The following is a 23,010-nucleotide window of genomic DNA, read 5'->3' as shown; positions in this document are numbered from 1 at the left end:
GAGAGAAATAAGATTCAATCTGCATTCAGAATTCATCAGTTCTCTCCTTGGAGGTGGATAGTATTTTTTCATTGAGCCCTTTCAAATTGTAATGTATCGTTGTATTGATAAAAGTAGCTAAGTAACTGAAAACAGTTGATTATCATTATAATATTGCTCTCCCTGTGTACAATGTTCTCCTGGTTCTGTTCACTTCATTTTGCATCAGTTCATATAAGTCTTCAAAGGTTTTTCTGAAACCATCCCCTTTGTTATTTCTTATAGTATAATAGTATTCCATCACAATCATATACCACAACTTGTTCTGCCATTCCCCAGTTAATGAGCATTCCCTCAATTTTCAATTCTTTTCCACCACAAAAAAAAGCTGCTATAAGTATTTTTGCATATGTGAGTCCTTTTCCTTTTTCTTTACCTCTTTAGGAATGGTATTGCTGGGTCAAAGGGTATGTAGTTTTATAGCCCTTAGGGCACAACTCAAATGTTTTTTCAGAATCCTTGGATCAGTTCCCAACTCCACCAAAACTGCCCAGCCAGAATTTATGATAATTATATTAGTTCACATTTCTTCTGGGCTGTAAGGTTTATAAACTGCTTTTCTTACCACAGCCTGGGGAGCTAGTGATTACAGGTATTATGATCTGTTTTATAGAGAAGGACACTTCATAAATATGACAAGTGTCAAAGCTGGGTTTCACACCACTTCAGGGCCCTTGTCTTCAAATCATCGATGATCTTTAAAAACTTCTCTTGTTTTAGTGTATATTAAAAATGAAGAGACTTTGCCCTCTAGTGGTTAAATATGGACACATCTTCAGTGCCCTATTGAAACGAGATTGCAATGTAGCCATTGGCTTCTGACCTGCTTGTTTGTGGTCAATGACATTTTACTCTTTCGTGGAGCTGGTAACATTCCTACTTCCTGCCAGATATAGGGCAGCCTAATGATCAGGAGATCTGTACACCCTTTTTGGCCATTGGTGAATGAACTGGAAGCTGATTTCTATTTATCTGAATGTCCTCATCATTATGATTGGGGGGCGAAAATGTGGTTATTTGTCTCTGTCTCACATAGAGGTGGTGTAGCTTGGTTGGGTGACATTTTGCAGTAGGATGTAAGAGTGGGGAACGGGATGGTCACAGGATTAGAGGGTTGAGCTGGAAGAATCCTTAGAGATCAACTCCCTTATTGTAAGCAGAAACTGAGATCCATAGAAGTTAAGTGACTTGGCCAAGGTTATACAGCTAGTGAGTAATAGGGCCATCATTCAACAAACATTTATCAAAAGTCTACTACTATGTGTACCATGAGATCCTGGGCAGCAGAAATACAAGGACCAAAATCAACAATCACTCTAATAAAGGGAATAAACACATGCAGAAATAAAAATATAAGGAAAACTGAGCATTGTTATCTGGGGTATCAGCAAGGTCTTTACAGAGAAGGTTGCACCTGAGCTCAGCCTTGAAAGCAGTCAAAGATTCTGAAAGGCCCAGGTAAGAAAGAAGGCATGGAGTTTTGAGCTGAGAGAACATTAAATAGTGTAGTTTGATGCAAACTAATGGAGAAATAGAGAATGAAATAAGGCTAGAAATATAGAAGTACTTTGCAAAGGCAACTTAAATGCCTGTCCAAGGACTTTTAATTTTATCCTTTGGGCAAGGTGGAGCCATGTAAGCTTTTTGAGCAAAAGATGTTAGACCTGTGGAGTAAGATTATTTTGTCAGCTGGGTGGAAGATAGACTGGAAAGTGGAGAGACTTGAAGTGAGTAGACATCAATTAGGATGCTATCCTAGTAGGCCATGTGAGAGGCAATTAACATCCAAACTAAGGTAAATGGTTGTGTGAGTGAATATGAGACAAATATAGAGATGTCCCAGAGGAAGAATCGACAAGAGTTGGCAACTGCTTGGATAGGATAGGTAAGGGAGAGAAAAGAGTCAAGGATCTTTCCAAGGTTATAAAATTGGGTGTCTGGAAAAATGGTGTTTCTTCTGCCATCCATTAGCATCATTTCAACCCAGCTGCATTCTTATTCATTCTTTGTCCCTTCCCCGAGGAAATACAGCTAACTTCTCCCCCAACCCCCATTTTATGGTCCTTAGCTTTTCTCACCAGCCTCAGCTCATTTTGAGTCTTATTCTTCCTGGCATTATTTTTGAGGACCATTTTATACTTAAACTATCCTTGCAACTATCTTATATACGTGTCTTTAAAATTTGAATTGGCTGGGAACTTCCTTGTGCATCAGTCACTTTTGGTAGTGTGCTCTCAGCTCTCACAAATTAGTACAAGGTGGCTCCAGCATACCACTGGACTCACTTTGACAACTCCCCTTTCTTTTCTGCTCATCAGAATTGTTTCTCTTTCTTTTTCTTTGGGGGAGGGGGAGGGTTTGTTTGTTTTTTTGGAGTCTTATTCTTAAGATCTTATTCATCCTGGCTGAAATTCCCCTGAAGAATTTTAGTCCATGGACTCCTACTTTTCCTTTTTTCAGAACCCTTGGATTTTGCTCTCCCTAAATCTAGGTGCACATGAGATTATGTTCAACTTCTCTCACTTCTATCACAAACTCTGAAATGGAGTAGTTACTTCCCTTGCAGGTATCATCATTTCCACCATCATAACCAGATCCTATCTGGTGGTAAGAATGAGATCCAGAGTAGAATTTCTTCTTGTTATCATACAAATTGTTCTCCTGGTTCTGCTTGCTTCATTCTGCATCAGTTCATATAAGTCTTAAGGTTTCTCTGAAACTGTTCCATTATTTCTTGTAGCACAATAGTAGCATTCTATTATATTTATATATCATTTGTTTAGCCATTCTCCAATTGATGGATACTTTGATAGTTTTCGGATTTTTGCCACTACTACATGCACACACACTCAGACACACACACAGATACACACACAGGTAAATGGGCCTTTTTCTTCTTTTATCTCTTTAGGGAAATGCCTAGAAGTGGTATACAAGCATCCAATTTTTTTAACAGCCTTTATTAGTTTTGCTCAATTCCTGGGCAGGAGCCCATCATTCCTAAATTTTAAAGTCACGTTCCAGAAATTCCTTTCTCAAATACCATATTCTTTAACAACTATATGCTGATGTGTGTGTGTGTGTGTGTGTGTGTGTGTGTGTTTGTGTGTATTGCCAAACTGAAATATGATGATATATCTTGAACCCACAACGGGTAAAATAGGTATTAAAATGTAGCATCAAAATGAAGCCAGCTTCTAGACTTTCCATTTCCATCTGACCGACTGTACCTGAGGGTTGAAAAACCCAAGAAAAAGAAAGCTTAGGAAACATTTCTTTCTGCCAACCCAGACACCTGGAACTTGAGTCTAGAAATCACATGTAGTCACTGCTAGCTACGTGGAAAGAGTTGTCTAAGAATGTTGAATTAACATTCTGTTTTTCATCCTGTCCCACTTGCCCAAAACAGTCTGCTCATTCTTATTGCCATTCCTCCTAAACGGTCTATCCTATGTTGAATGGTGTGGAAGCAGACTCATCCACTTTAGAAATCTGTGATATAATTAAGGGATAATATTTGTGGCAGAAGAGAAGACAGCAATAAACACCTTCTGTGAGTGACTCATACTGAAGAGGGTGTTTGATGGAGGTGTTTGTTTTTGTTTTTTTCCAAGAAAATTACAAACTGAGATGTTTGAAAGAATCACAGAATCAGAACCAAACAGTCTGAGATGAAACAGACCTTAAAGGCCATCTAGTCCAACTCCAAAAAACAGCCCTAACAGATGGCCATGCAGCCTCTGCCTGTCTTATGTTGAATAAAATGTATCTGTCAGCAAAGGCTCCAACCAGGGATAAGATGCAAAATTGTCTCAATTCACAGTTACTATCTTACTATAGAATGTGAGGATTGTGAAGGGGGTTGGTAATCAGGGTAAAGAAAGAGGAGGGCAATGCCAATAAATATTAGTGTCAGAAATGGAGGCGGGGGGTGGAATGATACCAAATGCCTGCATATCAAAGTCTAGAACCAGTCCTGGGTTCTGGCTTCCAAGAATACCATGAAAAGATCTAATTAGAGTTTGACTATAGTTCTGTCAGATAATTATGGGAAATTTAGGTATACAGAGGTTCATAAATTCTGAAGCTTCCTCTAGCCCAACACCCTCATTTTATAGGTAGAATTCAACCCAATAAGCCTTTGTTCGGTACTTACTTTATATGTGCTAGGTACTAGGATTGCAGAAACAAAAAAAATGGTTCTTCTGGGAATACAACACAGAAAGCCACATACATAACTATATATACATACATATATATATATATACATATATAAGATTTGTAAGATTATATATAGCAAGATTTATATATATTTGTAATACAAATGTAGTAAAAAACCATATGATATATATATTATGTATATATTACATACAATGTACATGCATATGTATATTTCTATTATATATATTTATATCTAAATATGTATAAAATATGGTAATTTGAAGGAGAGAAAACCTTATCTGAGGACATGTCCTTGTTCCCTGTAAGATTCAAACTCAAGAGTTCTGATTTCAAATCTAGTAAACTTTACACTTATACACTTATTATTATAAGCCAGTTTGCTTCATATTTTTGGTGTTTTAATAGCAATACAATAATAGCTCACTATGTAAGGTTTTAAAGCAAAGAGCTTCCCTTACATTCTCATTGGAGTCTCATGACAATCCTTTTAAGGTAGGTCATATAATTGTTACCTTCATTTTATAGATGAAAAAACTAAGGCTCACCCAGGGTGAGTCTCCAGTAAGCCAGAAAGTGGAATTTGAACCCAAACCTTCCTTACTCTTAGTCTAGCATTCCATTTCATGCCTTAAATGTCAAAGAAGTTTGTACTTTAGAGTAAATGTGTTTGAAGAAAGCATAGTCTGAAGGAAAAAGTTGGCCATTTTATTCTAAGTTATTCATCTATTTTCTATTCCCTCCACATACCTGTTATTTTCTCTGAACATATTCCTATTTGTGATATTTTTTCTCTTTTATCTACCTGTAGGTGGAGCTAGTAGTCCCTCCAACAGACTCTTCAGTACATGAAGAGTCTCACATTTCATTTGAAATTGGTATCATTCATGCCTTCCACCTCAGAAGTTGAAACATTGCTGAGTTTATGAGCTTATAAGGCCAAAGGCATCCAGGGTTCCCATTTGAGTCTTTATGGACCATACCTTCTTGGATGGCTGCCCATGGTTCTTCACCTTCCCTCTCATCCTCAGTTCTCTTAGTCTAGATCACTTTTCCAGCTTTTCATCAAAAGGAGTATTAATAGAAGTCATGTCATGTGGAAAAACTCAGGGAAAAACAAACAAAAACTCCCTTACAGTGGTTTGCACAGTGTTTGGCACATAGTAGGCACTCAACAGATATTGACTGATTCATTGAAAAAACGATGCCTTTGTCCTGACTGAGCTGCTTTGTACTTCCAACTCCTTTCTTTATTTAGGCTCCTTAACTCCATGTCTCCAGGATGTTGTCTTGGATCTCTATCATTTGGCCTCTAACCCTAGAACCAGGGCTATTTTTAAAAATGCTTCTTTGTGAGCAATTTAAAATAAATCCTTAGGTACATTTGTAGAGGCTGTGTGTCCCAGTGAAACATGTATTGGATCCAAAGTGAGAAGATGTTGGGACCTTGGGCAAAGTGTTTGCCTTTTGGGAGACCTCAATTTCCTCATCTTAAGGTGCCTTCTAAGGAAAAAAATTCCCGTTTTATTTTTAAATGCATTTCATTTTGGGATTCTCCTTTGGTTTTATCGCTCATTTTGGCTTTTTTTCCATTCTTTAAATGCTGGTTGATTTATTTGGCATCTTTTTGTGCAGAGAGTTGTCCCGGGCACTCAAGGATATACAACGTTTAAACAAGACACTATCCCTATGTTCTTAAGTCAGCTACTTTTAATATTCTTGTGTGTTTTGGGGGGAGATAATTTACCCCCTTCTCTTTGCTTTTTCTCTGTTTTCTGAGGGGTGTGCTATGTATGTAGTCACTGCCATCTTGACTGGAGAGCTGCATAGATAATCATCATCATCATAGCTAACATTCACATAGAGCTTTCAAAACACTTTACAGACATTGTCCCATTTGATCCTCTCAATGCTCTTGTAAGCTAAGGTGTTCAGGGGTCATAATCCTTCCCATGGTGGTAGTGGGTGGTGGTGGTGGTGGTGGTGGTTGTTTTAAAAAGACAAGTAAACTACTGCTTAACAGGTCTTATCCTAGTATGTGACAGAGCTCAGAATTGATGACAGGTCCCTGATTCCAAGTCCAAAGCTACCACATGGACCAACGTTTACAGACCTGGGCCTGTTTTCTGTGTTCCTAAAGGCATGCCAGAATCCAGGACTTAAACCAGGACTGGGCATCCTTTTAGAATTCACTCCCCTATCCAATGGGGGGTGGGGGTGGGACTAGTGATGTGAGGGTCACCTCTATAGAAATGAAGCCAAAGCTGAGAGAGTCACTCAGGGACATCTTGGGAAATTCTCCCTTGAGTGTTGGGGTCTCAAAAACAAATCCTATAAGTGTTCAGGAAAGACATTTCATGATGGTGGGTTCTGAGCGTTGGAGAAGGGTTATGCAAGCCCTGCCTTAGTTGCTTGGGGCTGGCTTTAGGATTAGGCAGAGGCCCTTGGGATGGGCTGCCTACTGCCCAGACTTTGTAAAATCCATATGCCTATGTGAAGGATCACACCTTCAGTAGCTATCAGCGAACACTTTCATTCAACAAACTTGTTTTATTGGGGATTGTTTCATTTTTATTTTTGTATTCTCATCACCTAGCACAGTGCCTGGCACATTGTAGGATCTTAATAAATGTTGGCTGATTGATTGATTGGATATGTGCAGATCACTTTGTTGGGTCCTTGAGGTGATATGAGATTTAGAATAGGTTCAGACCCTATGTTCACAATACTTCATTGAATGACAACCTGAACTTTAATAGTCTTAAAATTGAACTAAGACTTGGGACACCTTGTTTATGCTCTTTAGGGACTTCTACTGTTACTGTACAACACTGACTATTGCTCTGGAAAAGCTTTTTAGGTTATTTCTTGATTTCAGACATTTGAGGTTGTTCCATTAAGTGACCTCTGAATACCATGAGGTGGTATTACTGTATTGTTATTACTGTACTCCCCCCACATAACTGTGTTGAAAAATATTAAATGAATTAATGCAAATGAGAAAGAACTGAAGCCTGACCTTTCTTGTCTCTCCTTGTTCTTTTTGCAGTGGAGCCCAGGGAGAATATACTGGGTTGGCTGCAATCAAGGCTTATTTAAACAGGAAAGGGGAGCATCACCGAATTGTGAGTGTGAAGAAGGGGTAGGCTTGGGTGGAAGGGGGAGGGACAGCAAAGGGATGGAGCTGCCTAAACCCCTGTGATTCCAGTGGTGGCACTTGCCTCCCAAACATCTCATGGGGCCATTTTGAAGAACGTATATTCAGATCAAAGTTCTACCAGCGGGCCTCTGGACTTCCTTTATAGTCCTTGCCCAGCATGGTGTGTAATAAGTGCTTAACAAATATTTGTTGAATGAAGGAATGAATGAATCACTTCCTGGTAGGTGAAGCTCATGCCCACGGAATATACAGCAGAAAGAGAACATGTTTTTGTAATTTCTGCGTTGCTATTGTTCTGGGTACTTTTGATCTCATCCTGCTTTGCTGACCTTCTCATGTGTCTCTGGCCTCCTGCTACCCTGAGTGAACGTTCAGAGCTCGTGAGCCAACATTGTGTAGGAGCTGCTGATACCATAGGGGACTATTGTTTGGGCCAGCAGCTGCTTCTATGAATTTGGTTAATCCCCAACAGCAATTGGATTGCATATACAATTGACAGGGGATCGTATATCCCCAAGTTTTTAGATGTGGTAGAGAAGGGTAGGATCGGTTTGTAACTGATTCCTAGCTAGAACTTCTTTTGAATTATACAAATGATGGTGTATCCAGATGGCAATTGATAGAAGGATGGCAATAATGAGTAGATGGTGCATGCAGATGTGCATGTACTCCCTATAGAATTTGTTTACTATTCCTTTCATGGTTGATTTTGCTTGACCTAAACATTTAAAAAATTTAGAAATTTTCTCCTTAAAAAAGCAAGGCACAGACCAAACAGACCACTCCATTTTCTCTCTATCTTTCCTTTTATCGCTTCTCCTCTCCTTACAACTTTGTGTGTCTTGATTGTTTTGCCCTGGTTAATGAATAGAGAGAGATTAGTTTAAGGACTTCTCTAAATTTGGTTAAATTTTTTAAATCACAAATTTGGGATTTTTTTGTATCTTGAGCAAGAGCACAGCTCTAATTAGGGAATTCCAAAGCAAATCAAAGCTTTAAATCTAGTCTCCCTCCTTCCCCAAGGACAAGTGAGGGAATTGAAAATCAGTAATGGTGTGTCTCGCCTAGAATCATATAGGTGGTTAGTGACAGAGCTGGGAACAATGTCAAGATCTCCTGGCTAATAACCCACTGCTTTGTAGACCATTCCATGCTTCCACTATACTTTCACAAAACTTCAAACCTAACACCACACAGCTATGAATGTCCATGAATTGGGGAAACCAAAGAGAAGGCTGAGGAAAGAAAACCAAAGGCCTTCTTGTAATTATTTTTTTTTTACTGGATCTGTGATTTCATTGGTCTAAGGGAATATCAACATTTTCAGCAATTTTTATGCTCTTATGAGAGTTGCCTTAAGCATTTTGAAGGTTACCCAAGCCAGTATGTGTCTGAAGCAGGACATAATTACATTTAGGAAAAATCTCCTATGACTCACTGGACCTCCTGCCCTTCCTCTTTCTTCCTTGTTTCACCTTTTGTGGTCCCGACTTTTTTTGTGCATAACATATTTTTCTCCTTTAGCACCCTCATCAACACTGTTAGAAATAACTGACGTTTTATTAGGTTCCATTTTATTCTCAGTCACATGTAAGAGAAGTCCAGTCTTTTGTCTCCTCAATTCTAGGAACACGATGTTTTGTACTTCTGCACATAAAAAGCAGGAATGATCTCTCTTTGTAAAAACAGACGTAATAAGCTTGAAAGTCTGGTCCTTTCTAGATCAAAGGCTCCATTTGAGGCTGGCTTTTCTAGTTGTCAAAGGGAAAGATAAGGAAGGACATGTGCACTAATGCAGCTGGGGAGGATTTTTTTTCATTCTCTGATATGCAGCTCTAACATAGCATGCTGTAATGGCTCCCAAGAAATATATCTTCCCTTTGTGAGATCATGAAGTAGGAATGAATACGGCTTACAGAACCACCCAAGTTCCTTCTAAATATCTCTGGTGAAATAGAGGGAGTTTTTGTGGGAGTGTGTTTCTATGTATATATGCATGTATGTTCCAGGGATGTGCTGTACGCTGCTAGAACAGCTCTGGAGAGCCACTTAAATTTTTCAATGTCAGCATTTATACCTTAGAAATTTATAAATACTACAGATCAGGACTTCATCTATTGTGGATTGTCCAGACTTAAGAAAGTGATAGAGAAAATGTTTTATTAACATTTATTCATTCAACTTGTTTAATTTGATTTAATTATTTAAGTTTAAAAAAAAAGGGTGCCATCCCCTTGATTTTTTTTTTTGAGGCTATGAGGTTGTGACTTGCTCAGCGTCACATAGCCGAATTTGACCTTAGGTCCTCCTGACTCCAGGGCCAGTGCTCTATCCACTGTACCACCTAGCTGCCCCTGCCATCTATGTTCTATGAGCCTGTCATTAAACATTTACCAGCACACCCTTCATTCATAGGTTCTGTCAAATGCTTAGTTACTAGCTAAGGAGGGGCAACGAAATAGTAGTAGTTGTTATAATATAGTTAATAGTATAGTTCTAGTCATAGTAATAGCAGTGGTAGAGGTGGTAAGTCGTAAATGATAATAATATTTATATTTAAAGTTTACAAAGCACTTTACATACATTAACTCATCGGAGCTGCGAAGTAGACATCACAGGCATTATTATTAGTGTAGAGGTGAGGAAGATGTTAATTGACTTGTCCATGGTTACTCAGACCTACTTCAGGGTCCCATATCTGGTGTCTCTCTGATTCCAAGCCCAGTATTCTGTAGATTGTGTCTCTGAAAAATTCTATTCAAAACACTAATAATTACTTTCTATTCATATGATATATATTTCCTTATTTGAGCCCTACAACATCCCTGTGAGGCGAGTATTGCAATATTATGTACACGTTATTATCCCTGTCTTATATATAAGGAAAGTGAGGCTTGTCTGTAGTTACAAGAGCTCGTAAGTAACAGAGACAGGTTTTGAACTCAGACATTTCTCACTTCAAGGCTGGCCCTCTATCCAGTATGCCATGACTCAATTAATTACTTGAGTTATTACACTTCTTATTGACAGAGGCAGTAGATAGAGCGCTGACCTTAGAGTCGGGAATGAATATATGAATGAAAAAACATTAAGGTTTTTTCACTATGCAAAACACTGGGGATACAAAGAGATATGGGAAATAGTCTTTCCCACTCTAAGGGGTGGGAGATTTCAGCTGAGAGGCAGATGAAATGACCCAGTGGGTCCTTAGGGTGTAGCAGCAAAGCAAATGGTAATACATGCTCTTTAGCGGTTGATAAAACCATCTCTGTTTCTGATATTGGAACATATGATAGTGCTGAGGATTTTAGGTTTGAAGTAGTTGTGGGTGCTAAGAAGGTAGAGTTACATTACTAGGTCTTATCTCCATAAAGGTTGCCCCCATGAGTAACAGCTGTGGGGGGGCTAGCAGGGCTGGGCAAGTGGTGGTGGTAGTGGGAGAGAGGGCGGTGGGTGCTGCTATTCCTGGAGCTCTAGGGCTTAATTGCCCAACTAGTGGTGACTGGTTAGTGGTTGGAGGTGGGGGTGATAATGAAACCCATCTTGATGAGTTATACTCCTGGACAAAGTCTGTAGGATCCATAATGGAAACAGGGCCAGTGGTCTGGGGAGTTATTCAGAAAGACCTAGATTCAAGTCCTGACCCTGACACTAAAATTGGACAAATCACTTACTCTTTGTACATCACGCAGATACCTGGCCTTACCTATTAGAGTTGTACTGTAGAGAAAGCTCCCACACTGGAAGCTCCCTACATGGCTGAAATCCTTCTTCTAATCTTACTTTTAATGTCATCAAAGTGTATATTGTTCTGATTCTTCACTCTGCAGTTACTACCTTTTCATATGTCTTTGTGTTCTTCATAATCATCTTTTCTTATGGCACAATCATCTACCTTTTCATATTCTATAATTTATTTGGTTATTCCCTAACTGGTGATTTTCAGGGGTCTTTTTGGTTTGGTTTTGTTTTGCTCTTGCAAATCAGGCCATTATGAAGCTTATGCTTCATTTGTATGCCTTGCACATAGGTGTTCAATAAATATTGATTAAATAGTTACTATGCTGAAACTGGAAGATTCTCTGTTTTCCCCCTTGTTTTTTCCTAACTTTCAGCCCATCCTAGGTTAACCAGTGTTTATATGAACCCAGAAAACAAGGTGTGCTTTTCAAGCAACAATGGCTTTGACATTTAAGTCTGAAAGATTTTGCTTGTGGCCTTGTGTTTTTTTTGATTAATTGAGTTTATAGAGTACCTCTGTCACTGCAATGTTTGAACAGGTTAAATTGAACTTATGGAAAACCAGCTGACTCGTTTCCCTGGGGCAGCAACAGACTTTTCATCCAGAAAACTCAGATGAGAAAGAAGTTATTGTTTTTCAGTCCACCTCCATTGTATTTATGTGTTTTATGCATAAGATTGAAATAAGGCCATGACAGTTCGGGGTGGGGGGATGGGGTGGGAGAGGGAAAGTTGTACTGAGGTTCTGAACATCAGCACTGTCTTTAAGAAAAATAAAACATTGAGAGAGAAGGACTGAAGTGAAAACCACTCCTTTCTCTTGCCTCTGAACAGTTTGTACGTAAGAAAGCTTATCAGCTCATAGCTTACAGCACATTATAATGGGCTGTATCAGAATAAAAAAAAGCCTACAATGACACGTATTTAGTATTTATTTAGTAATTGTTTGTGCCAGGCACATCTGGATGAATTTTCATTCTTACTTAACATTGCTGCTTTATAAAACTGAGGGTTATAGGGTTTTTTAGAAGCTTTTTTTAACCTTTGTTCTTCCCTCCCCCCTGCACACTCTTCATTTACGAAGGTCTGCCTTATTCCTAAGTCTGCACATGGTACCAACCCTGCAAGCGCCCACATGGCAGGGATGAAGATTCAGCCGGTGGAGGTGGACAAGAATGGGAGTATTGACATTGTTCATCTCAGAGCCATGGTGAGCACAGGACTATTGGAGGGGAGGGACGTCTGAGAATGCCTTCTCTCCTCAATTGAAGCTAGGATCCCATCTTCTGAGCAGGCTGAGGGAAAGTGGCCCCATATTAGAAGGCAACAATCCACACTAGCGTATAAGAAAATGGCCGGAAAGGCCTTTGGCCCTGGCTCAACTTGCCCCATCTTCTTCTCCAGTTTAGAGAAACATGATGCAGACGATTAGACTATGTCCCCTCCTCTAATTCATGAATTTAAGGAATCTTTTTATAAAGAAGTGAATCTGATCTTTGACTGTCTAAGGATACTCTATCCCAACCCCTTCTCCCCTCGCTCCTTCCTGCTCTTTAAGGATGGCACGCACACTATAAACCTTCTGTTCAAGATTTGTGACCGGAATAAAACATCTTTGCAAATTACCCAAATGTCTGCAGCTCAGTTTCAGCCTTCACCTGCTGAAAGTTTCAGATGCTCTTCCTCCCTCCCTCCTCCCCCCCCTCCCAAATCCCTGGTAAAGGCGTTGCTTAGCAACCATATCTGCTTGCTGCCAGTAGACTAGCAAGCCAGGAATCTTGAGAGTGTGAAGAAAATCAGTTGAATAGATTTGCCTGTTCAGGTTATTAGGCCAAGGGACTAGGAGCTTCCTGTGGCTGCCTTCCAGGGGAAAGAAGATTCCACAGTTCTGCTCATCCCTTCTGGCCCACCCCCACTTTCCTTTCTTTCTCTTTCTTTCTTTCCTTCTTCCTTTCCATTCATTCTTTTTCTTTCCTTTTCCTTTTTCTTCCTCCCTCCCTTCCTTCCTTCCTTCCCCAGGTCTCTCTGATGAAGGTTCTTTGCCTTTGGGTACCTTTTATAAGACCATGCAATGTATGATGTAATCATTTGGGGCTGATTTTTTTTGGACCCTACTTAATTATCCCATGAACCTAGGTCTAACAGCCTGACAAAACCTATTTGCTTTTCTGTGTATCTGTGCTTTATCCGGAGGCCAAGGATAAGAATTCTCCTTCCTCTGTCTCTTCAGAGAAAGAAGGGAAGGAAATACAGGAGGGGGAAGATGTGGAAGGTTGAGACAGTAATGAAAATAATTCGGGGGTTGCTGTGGTTTTAATTGGGACTATGATTTCTTTGGCTAATACTTGCATTGAGGAAACACTGCACCAATCATCCCCAGCACTTAGTATAGTGCTTGGCACATTAGTAGGTACTTAAATGATTTACTGACTGATCAACTGACCTTATAGGTTTAGAGAACTGCCTAGGACATTTAGACGTTTATAAGGGTCTATCTTAACAAGTATTTGACTACTATCTGAATTTTACAAATGAAGACTTGAGGCTTAGGTAAAAGGACTTGCCAAAGTCATGGCCAAATAGGTGGTAAGTGGCTGAGCCAGGATTCACATTCAGGTCTCTGGACTTTGGGTCCTCTGCTCATTTCCATGACACCGTGAAAATCAGATTTGTGTCCAAACAATTTAGCAAATCACTTCCACCTCCTCCAACTTAGGCTGTTGAGAGCTAGCTAGAATAGGTGTTTTTATTTTTCTTCACAGTATCATCATGTGGGGGTGGGGTGGGGGAGGAATTTAATTATAGCCTAGATGTCCTTGGTACTCACGGGATTTCAGGCAATTTTAAGAACAAAAAGTCTAAGACTAGTATCATAATAGCGTAATCGCAGCTAGCATTTATTTATTACTTGAAGATTCACAAAGCGTGTTACAAATATTGTCTCATTTTGTCTTCACAGCAACCCTGCATAGCGGGGGCTATTATTATCTCTATGTTATAGGTGAGGAAATAGAGACAGAGTATAAGTGACTTTCCCAGGGTCACACAGCTAGCAAGTGTGTGAGGGCAGAATTGAAGTCAGGACTTGCTGACTCCAAAAATCCATTGTCTTATCTGTTGTTCTACCTACCTGCCTAGATATAGTAGAAAAGGTATTGCTTTTGAAGTTGAGACCAAGTTCCTGTTCCCGTCTCTGCCCTTCCTTCATTGTGTGACTTTGGACACCATCCAATCATTTTGAATTGTTTTTTTTTTTGGAGGGGGGGAAGGCAAGGTAATTGGGGTTAATGACTTTCCCAAGGTCACACAGCTAGTAAGTGTCAAGTGCCTGAGGCCAGATTTGAATTCAGGTCCTCCTGACTCCAGGCTGGTGCTCTATCCACTGTGCCACCTAGCTGCCCCTACCCAACCATTTTGCATCTGTAAAATGAAGAGTTTGGACTAAGTGACCTTCCAGATTCCAAATTCTGTGATGCCATTCTTTCTATTCAGGACATGCAAATGGTTTATTCCTCTCTGCTTTTCTGTCCTATAGGTGGATAAGCATAAAGAGAACCTGGCAGCCATCATGATCACTTACCCATCTACCAATGGGGTATTTGAGGAGAACATCAGTGACGTGTGTGATCTCATCCATCAACATGGAGGCCAGGTTTACCTGGATGGAGCAAACATGAATGCACAGGTGTGAAGGTCCATCCCTTCCTTTTCATTTCTTGGTATATCTCATTACCACCAGAGCTTCTGTGATTTCAATAGCCTTCTAAAGGATCTTCTGTTCTCTCTCCTTTCTAGATCTTGCTCCCTACTGTTGCCAGAATGGTATTTCTTTTCTTAAAATTAAAATTTTATTGAAGCTTTTGTTTTTACATCACCATTTTTCTGAAATATATGTACCTTAGCCCCCCACCTAATAATCCCTCCCTCTTAACAAGGGGAAAACAGTTGAGCAAAGCCGATTAATATAGTAAGCACACCTGACATCACGTGCCACGTTCTGCATTGATTGTCCCACATTTCTCTGAGAAAAGGTCAGAGTTGCTTTCATCTCTTTTCTGGGGCCAAGAACAGTCATTGCAGTTCCATAGCTTTCAGTGCTCATTGTGTTTATGTTCTGTTAGTGTTTGGGGGTTTTTTGTATTGATGAACAATTTTTTTGTACCTAGATCTGGGCTGGTCGTCTTATTGTTTCTCACGATTCTTCAGTGGCTGCCTGTTGCCTACTGATTTCCAGTTCCTTTGCCTGGCAGTCAAGGTCCTTCACAGCCTGATTTTTGAGGCCCTATCTCATATTACTGTATGACTCTCTCTGTCCCTGACCATGCAGCATGACTTTTCTTAGGCTGTGTCTGACACCTGGAAGATCTTTCCTCCCTGGCTTTGCCTGCTGAATTCATTGTAAAGGCCACCCCTCCATGGAAATTCCTCTTTTCCCCCAGGACCTTATATAACAACTGTGTTTTGAACTGTTTTGAACTTATAATGTCTTGTATTTCTCATGATTTGTGTTTAGGATCTTGGTTTAGGAAAGAGGCTAACCCTTCCTTCGTGGACCTGACAGCCTAATGGGGAATGTGTATTGTCTAAATTTTGTATCTTCACCAATACCTAGCATATTACTCTGCTTGCAAAAGGCACTTGAATGGATGAATGTAAAAGAGTTCTCTCTATAAACTGAGTCACCTCTGATAAACGTGCAATTCCAAAGAAAAAAATAAATCATGGAGCAGCTACCTGTGTGACCTTGGGCAAGTCACTTAAACCCAATTGCCCTGCCTTCTCCTCTCTAAAAAAAATCAGACTTTATTTTTCTTCTTACCTCCTACATTGGGTGAATTAACACATAATACAAAGAGGGTGAAGCTCATAGATTTAGACCTGAAAAGGCCCCTAGAGATCATCATACCCCCTCCTTTTTCAGAGGAGGACCCCAAAGAGGTTAAGTGTCTTCCTCCTACAGGTTTTCAGCACCTGAGTTGGGATTTGAACCCAGGTCCTCTAACTTCAAAGATTATATCACTCTGCCTTTTTTTCTGTATTCTTTACAGAATGTATTCTGGTTTCATCCACTGCTCCCCATTTCAACAGGGTATCAGATATTGGGAGTCCTGCGGGGAGGGAATCCAGAGTGGATATTTCTCCAGCAAGCGTGGCAGGTGGTGATGGATCTCTATGGGGGCAGCCTCTGGCCAGATGGGCTGCTGGAGCCTAGTCCTGAGCGGTCAGGCTTGAGGAGCTTGCTGACTCCTCAGTGGCCTGGCATCATTTAGCCTCTCAGCTGCTTCGCTTGTTCATCTGTAAAGCAGAGATGGTTATGCATGTCCTAGGGGGTGATGCTGATGAATTCTTTGGTTTTTGTAACATGCTCTGCTGATAAAACACAGTGGGGAGTGGGAGACAATTCTGATCTGCTTAATAAGTCTCCTGAATACATTGAGCTTGCCACCTCATTGTTCCCCCCCTTCTCTGTGCTTCCCACTGACTCTTTTTAAAGGCACAGTGCATGAACAGCATATTGCTTTGTAGTCTCAGAAACAGAACACCTAACCCTGTGCCCATTGCTTTGTTAAGTATAGAAGATTAGTATGGTCACCCTCTGCCGTGTTCAAAATAGGAATGATTGTGAAATGACTCGAATTGGTGTTGAATTTTGGACTGATGCAGTGAGAATTATCTCTGCCGTAGCTCATCGGGGCAGTTTATTATTTCAGGCCGATTTCTTTCTTACAGGGATAGGGACCCTGGGTTTAAATCGCAGCTTTTCTTCTCACTACCTAAAAGATCTTAAAGTCAATTCCTCAACCATAAAAATGAGATGGTTTTGGTGTAAGATTGTTGAGGGCCTTGATTGCCAGGATATGCAGTTTGAACATCATTCTGCAAGAAAGTAAAAGTCTTGGAGTAGAAGAGTACTGCAATGAAATCTGTGCATAAAAAGAATTATTTTGGTGGCTGTGTAAAGGATGAAAAGCTCCATCAGAGGGGGAGAGGTATTACAGGAAGGCATGTTAGTAAGCAACCTCAGCAACTGTCACAGGACTGTTAGGAGGAAGGTGACAAGGGTGGAATGATCTTGGATCCCTTCCCTTCTCTGGTCCTTACTTTTCTCATCAGTAATGATGAGAGAGCTGCAGGAGATGATCCTTAACGATCCTTGTGACTCTAGATTCTGTGATCCTAGGATGATCTTTCCATCCTTAAGTCCTGCAATGGTGGTTCACTCCTTCTAATTAAGCTCTCCTAACCAGTTGTGTAAAGGCAGCTACATGGCTCGCTGGATAGAGTGCAAAGCCTAGAGTTAGGAAGACCCGAGTTCAGATTTAGCTTCAGAGAGTGGTTAAATGACTCGTCTTGGGTCACACAGCGTGTGTGTGTCAGATGTGAGTTTTGAACGCAGGTTTTCCTGGCTTTGAAGCCAGCTCTTTAGTCACTATACCACTCTTCCTCTGAACAGTCAATTAACAAATATGTTTTTAGTGCCTGCTATGTGCCAGATAATGTTCTAGATGCTGCAGGCATAGACGCAACAAATGAATGAATGAATGAATGAATGAAAATAAATAAATAAAAAATAAATAAATAAATGAAAATAATGAAAATAAATCTCTCTCTCTCTCACATACACACTTGCCTGTGTACCTTCAATTCCACTTCTAAAGAAGCCTACGCTTTTGCTTTTGTAGCAACCCTAAGCCTACCTGATTGCATAAATGTCAAATGTTAAGTAAAGGGAAGGGCCAGCATTGATAAAATTTTATGACAAGCTCACAAAATGATTCCACTTCTGGCCACCCTCCCTAGCCCTGTATTTCTCTTTCTCTGATGGGATGAGGGGTTACTGTGATGAACATTGATGTCCTACCCCTGATTCACCAATGTCTTTGAGCACCTCTTGTGTGTGCACATAGGTGTTCACATCTGGGCTCCCACATTTTGGGGAGGAGGGGAGTTCTCTCTGGTGTTTTTCTGCATCCAGTGATTGTTTCCTCTGATCTTTCTCCCTGCCAGGTGGGACTCTGCCGTCCAGGAGACTTTGGCTCTGATGTCTCACATTTAAATCTTCACAAGACATTCTGCATTCCTCATGGTGGTGGTGGACCTGGAATGGGGCCCATTGGCGTGTGAGTTCCTAGGCAGGGCTCTGGGACCCCAGTGGGGGCATATAATATGACAGATAGCTGACTTGCTATTCTTCGTCTCTGGGGATTTGCCGTATCCTTTTCTCTTCCTTCACTCTTCTAGTTTTTCAGATAGGAAGGCAGAAATGCGACAACAGTGGAGTGGAGTCGGAAGAGATCTAGGGCTCATGGCAGAGGACCTGGGTTTGAATTCTAACTCTTGTTTTACTAATTATGTCATCCTGGATAAGTCCTTTTCTCTCTCTAACTCCTAAAGTTCTTAATCCCATGAAACTAAAGATAGGTTAGCAGCTAACCTATCTATGAAGGTAATGAAACATTTTCTTCTTCCAAAAAGCCCACATAGAAATGTTAATCTTTGCCTTTGCAATAAGTATCAGTGCTTCTTAACCAAAGACTCCTTTATAGAAAAAGGTTAGTTGCTCAAAATGGACCCTTGTCGTATTCAGTTCTAGGATAGTCTAGTAATGTGGACAACAGTATTCTAGAAATTAGCAAGTGTCTACAAAGCGTATGGTTTTGGTTTTGGTTTTGGTTTTTTATCATTTTTGGAGATATGGCAGCTAACTGGTGCAGTGGATAGAAGACCTGAGTTCAAATTTGGCCTCAGACTTTGACTAGATCTGTAACCCTGGGCAAATCACTTATTAAACCTGTTTGCCTCAGTTTCCTCATCTGTAAAATGAGCTGGAGAAGGGAATAGCAAGACATTCCAGTATATTTGTCAAAGAAAATCCCAAATGGGAACTCAACAGTGGTGGGATTCAGCCAGTTCACACCAGTTCAGTAGAACTGGTACCTAGTTTTAGGTTGGGTTTGGTGAACCAGTTGTTAGCAGAGATGGGGCCCACGGCCACATGTCAGCAGTGGCAGTGGCGCCTCCGCTTGGAGAACTGGTTGGGCAATTTTTAGGGACGGTTTTATAGTTCAAGCCAGATGTCCTCAGGCAAACTAAAGGACTGGCACCTAGTGGAAGAAGAGATGATTCACATGCAAAATAATAAAGAAACTGAGCTTGGCAAGCAGATCAAGCATTTGGATGGGCTGTTCTGAATCATAATTGGCATTTAGATAATAGGATTATTGTATGATATGTTTGTAGATGAAGGGAATCTTAGATATCATCGAGGCCAATCCCTTCATTTTGCAGGCTAATCAATGAACAAGTGTATGTTAAGTGTTTACCTGAAGCCTAGAGAGGTGAAGCCCACACAGGTAGTATCGCATCTCATATCCAATTACAGACAACATCCTATCAGTTGAATCTCTCTGCCACCTCTCTCACACAAGATATCTCCTCATTCCAATTGTCATCACTCCAGTTAAAGTCTTCCCACTTCCACTCTCTTCCCCTTCAATCCTTCCTTGATACTATTGATAGAATAAATACTACTCTTACTCCCATCTCAGTGGCTCCCTAGGGTCTACTAAGTAAAATGAATCCTTCTGGCCTTCAAGGCCTTCTACAACCTGTTATTACACTAAATATCGAGTCTTACACTATGGCCTTCATGCATCCTGTGCTACAGTCAAGTTTCCCTTACCAGTCCTTAGCAGCACCCCCACCATCCCACACATCTTGCATTTTCCTTTGTTCATGGTGTTCCTTACGCCTGGAATACTCTCTTTGACTTCAAAACTCAACTCAAATGACACCTCTCCCATGAAGCCTTCTTTGAAACCCTGTTGGTAAAGAATTTCCCTCCCTAGACCTCACATAGTTTTTTGTTTAGCATCCCTTCAATGCTTTTTTTCAATATTTTGTATTATAATTATGTTTGTGCTCCTATTGTAAGATACCTGAGTTTAAGGCCTGTGTCTTACTGACCTTTTGTCCCTCTTCCCTCACTAAGCTCAGTAAGTACTTGACAATGGGGAAAGCTAGAGGGTACAGTGGATAGAGAGAGCACTGGCCCTGGAGTCAGGAGGACCTGAGTTCAAATCTGGCCTCAGATACTAACTGTGTGACCCTGGGCAAATCACTTAACCGCAATTGCCTCCCCTCCCCCACCCCCAAAAGAAGTGCTTGACAAATATCTGTCCAATGAATGAATGGAAGTAGCAGAGTCAAGATTTGAATCTAGGTCTTTTAAATATTCATGCCCAATTCCCTGCCCACAACAACCCAATGCCAGTGTGAGCAGATGGATTTCATTTCAAATCTTAATAGCAGTGGCATTTTTCTTACTGAAAAAAAAATGATGCCTTTTCCCTAAAAGACTTTCACAACTCAAGTGTGAAGCTTTTTTTTTTTAACCTGGCCACTGAACACTGACCAATGACTTAGATCTATAGAATTCACCTATTCCCAGCCTGGAGTCTTACTCTCTATATGATGAGCTGGGAGCAAAGACCATCATTACTAAGACTAAAACCAAAGCACAAAGCCATAGCAAACCTCAAACACTTGTTAGTTGTTAACCCACTCACATTGTGAAATTGAAATTAACTTGTGTGAAAAATGGTAAGGACAAACACTTCCTGAAGGCTTTGAAAAGAAGATTTAGTTCGTTTCTCCAGAAATGTGCTATACTGCTGATGGGAGAGTGGGTGGATGATTGACCACTTACTTATCTATCTCTGGGCATTTCATTAGGATTATTTATTTTAAGATGGGGCAGCTAGATGTTGAAGTGGATAGAGTGCCAGGCAAGAAGTCAAGACTCATCTTCCTGAGTTTAAATCTGGCCTCAGACACTTACTAGTTGTGTGACCCTGGGCAAGTCACTTCAACCTGTTTGCCTCAGTTTCCTCACCTGTAAAATGAACTGGAGAAGGAAATGACAAACCACTCCGATATCTTTGCCCAGAAAACCCCAAATGGGGTCACAGAGTTGGGCACAACTGAACAAAGATCTTAAGATGATTGATCCCAACTCTCCTAGTCCTGCATGGGAGAGGTGAGAACATGTAGCTAAAATGAAGTCAGTTAGGGAGAATAAGATGAACCTTCTCGTGTTTGGATGGGGTTACACATGTGGACTCAGAAGTTGGAGCAAGGTTTCCAAGTCTGCAGACCGAGAAAAGAGAAGAGTATGGTGATGTTGGGAGCATCATTCAGGGCTGTTCTTGGCAGGATTCCATTTGGCAATGGAATCTGGAAGTTGGATTTGGAAAGTTCAAATCCTGCCTGGTTCAAGCTCTGACTTTGTTACTTTCACTCATTTGTTCAGATAGTATGAGTGACTTTGAGGGGGTCCCTTCCCTTCTCTGAGCCTCCGTTTCTTCATCTATAAAATGAGGTGGCTCAGGGATACAAAGAGTATGTGTGTTCATATACTTCTAGCCAGGAGGGTTTGTTACTACAGAATGATATGATGGGGGAGATAAATAATATGCATATTTATATATACATGCATGCATACATATTTGTATATGCACAGCACTTGTTAGTTAACTACAACTCCCTGACTCCAGTGGTAGCTTGGTGGCCCAAAGGATAGAGCCATGGACCTGGAGTCAGAAAGACATGAGTTCAAATCTGGCCTAAGAAAATTGCTAGTTGGGTGATCCTGGGCAAGTCACTTGACATCTCTTTGCCTCAGTTGCCTAACTATGAAATGGGGACAATAACAGGATTGTTGTGAAAGATCAAATTAGATGATATTTGTAAAGCAACTAGCATGACTCTTGGCACATAGTTGGTGCTTACTAAATGCTTGTTTCCTTCCTACTTCTTTCTTTCCTTAAGTTCATTGGGGCATAGATTCTGACTTAGAAATTACTTTAGAGGTCATTTAGTTCAATCTCCTTATTTTATAGATAAGGAAACTGGAGCCAAGGGAGTTTAATTGGCTTGACCAAGGACACACAGTAAACATTGGTGCTGAGATTCAAACCCAGGTTCCCTGCCTCCATAATATGGAAGAGTGGTCCTCTCTTCAAAGCTTTGTGGAATGGCCAGTGGCCAACGGAACCCACATGGGATTCTGGCTGTGTGATGGCTAACGTGCCCTTGCTCTTGTTGGGGAAGGGCATTCGTGAAGTCATGTGACTGCTGGCAGAGCTCCCAGTGCAAGGGTCCTTCTCCTTGACTTCCAGGGCTGGTGATGACTCCCTTTTGCTTTCTCCCAGACAGTAAAAGCCTGGACCTGATTTGGTATCTAGGTGGTGTAAAATGATTGGGAAGATCCAAGTCCAAATGACCTCAGACATTTACTAGCTTCGTGACCCTGGGCAAGTCACTTAACCTCTGCCTGTCCCAGCTTCATCAACTGTAAAATGGGAGTAATCAGAGCACCTCTTAGATTGCTCAGAGGCTCAAATGAGATAATATTTGTGAAGCATTTAGCATATTGCTTTGTACGTAGTAGGCACTATGTAAATGCTAGTTACTATTGTTAATTATTAATCTGAGAGGCAGCCTAGTAAAGTGGTTAGAGGGCTAGGCTTGGAGTCAGAAAGGCCTGGGTTCGGATCCTAACTCTGACATTTATTTATCTGAGCCTGAACAAGTGATTTTGAGTAGGGGTTGGACTAGGGAGCCTCTACAGCCCCTCCTAGCTTCAGACCTGTGATCCTATGATCTCTTTCCTCCTGTCAGCCATGTAAAGAAATTGCTGCATTTCTTTGTGCATTGTTTCAAGTTGTTTTTTTTTTAATTATCTAGGAAGAAGCATCTTGCTCCTTTTCTACCAAACCATCCAGTCGTCCCAACAAAGCTGGATAAAGACAGGCATCCCTTGGGTACTGTCAGTGCTGCTCCCTGGGGCTCCAGTGCCATTTTGCCAATTTCTTGGGCATATATTAAGG

The 23,010-nt window shown here is 40.8% G+C and overlaps 1 protein-coding gene across 1 annotated transcript in view; it reads left to right on the top strand.

The window, feature by feature from the left end:
* The window catches only part of GLDC (glycine decarboxylase), a 105,487-nt gene that overhangs the window by 60,734 nt on the left and 21,743 nt on the right, over nucleotides 1-23,010 (top strand). Inside the window, exons 16-20 of the mRNA XM_036737710.1 lie at nucleotides 7,268-7,343; nucleotides 12,204-12,329; nucleotides 14,655-14,804; nucleotides 18,128-18,240; nucleotides 22,868-23,009. Coding sequence (XP_036593605.1) covers nucleotides 7,268-7,343; nucleotides 12,204-12,329; nucleotides 14,655-14,804; nucleotides 18,128-18,240; nucleotides 22,868-23,009 — 607 coding nt within the window. The remainder of the gene's footprint in view (nucleotides 1-7,267; nucleotides 7,344-12,203; nucleotides 12,330-14,654; nucleotides 14,805-18,127; nucleotides 18,241-22,867; nucleotide 23,010) is intronic.

The sequence above is a fragment of the Trichosurus vulpecula genome, chromosome 9 (assembly GCF_011100635.1).
Source record: "Trichosurus vulpecula isolate mTriVul1 chromosome 9, mTriVul1.pri, whole genome shotgun sequence".
NCBI lineage: Eukaryota > Metazoa > Chordata > Mammalia > Diprotodontia > Phalangeridae > Trichosurus > Trichosurus vulpecula.
Note: the sequence above shows the minus strand (reverse complement) of the source record. Positions and strands in the feature narration are given on the sequence as shown.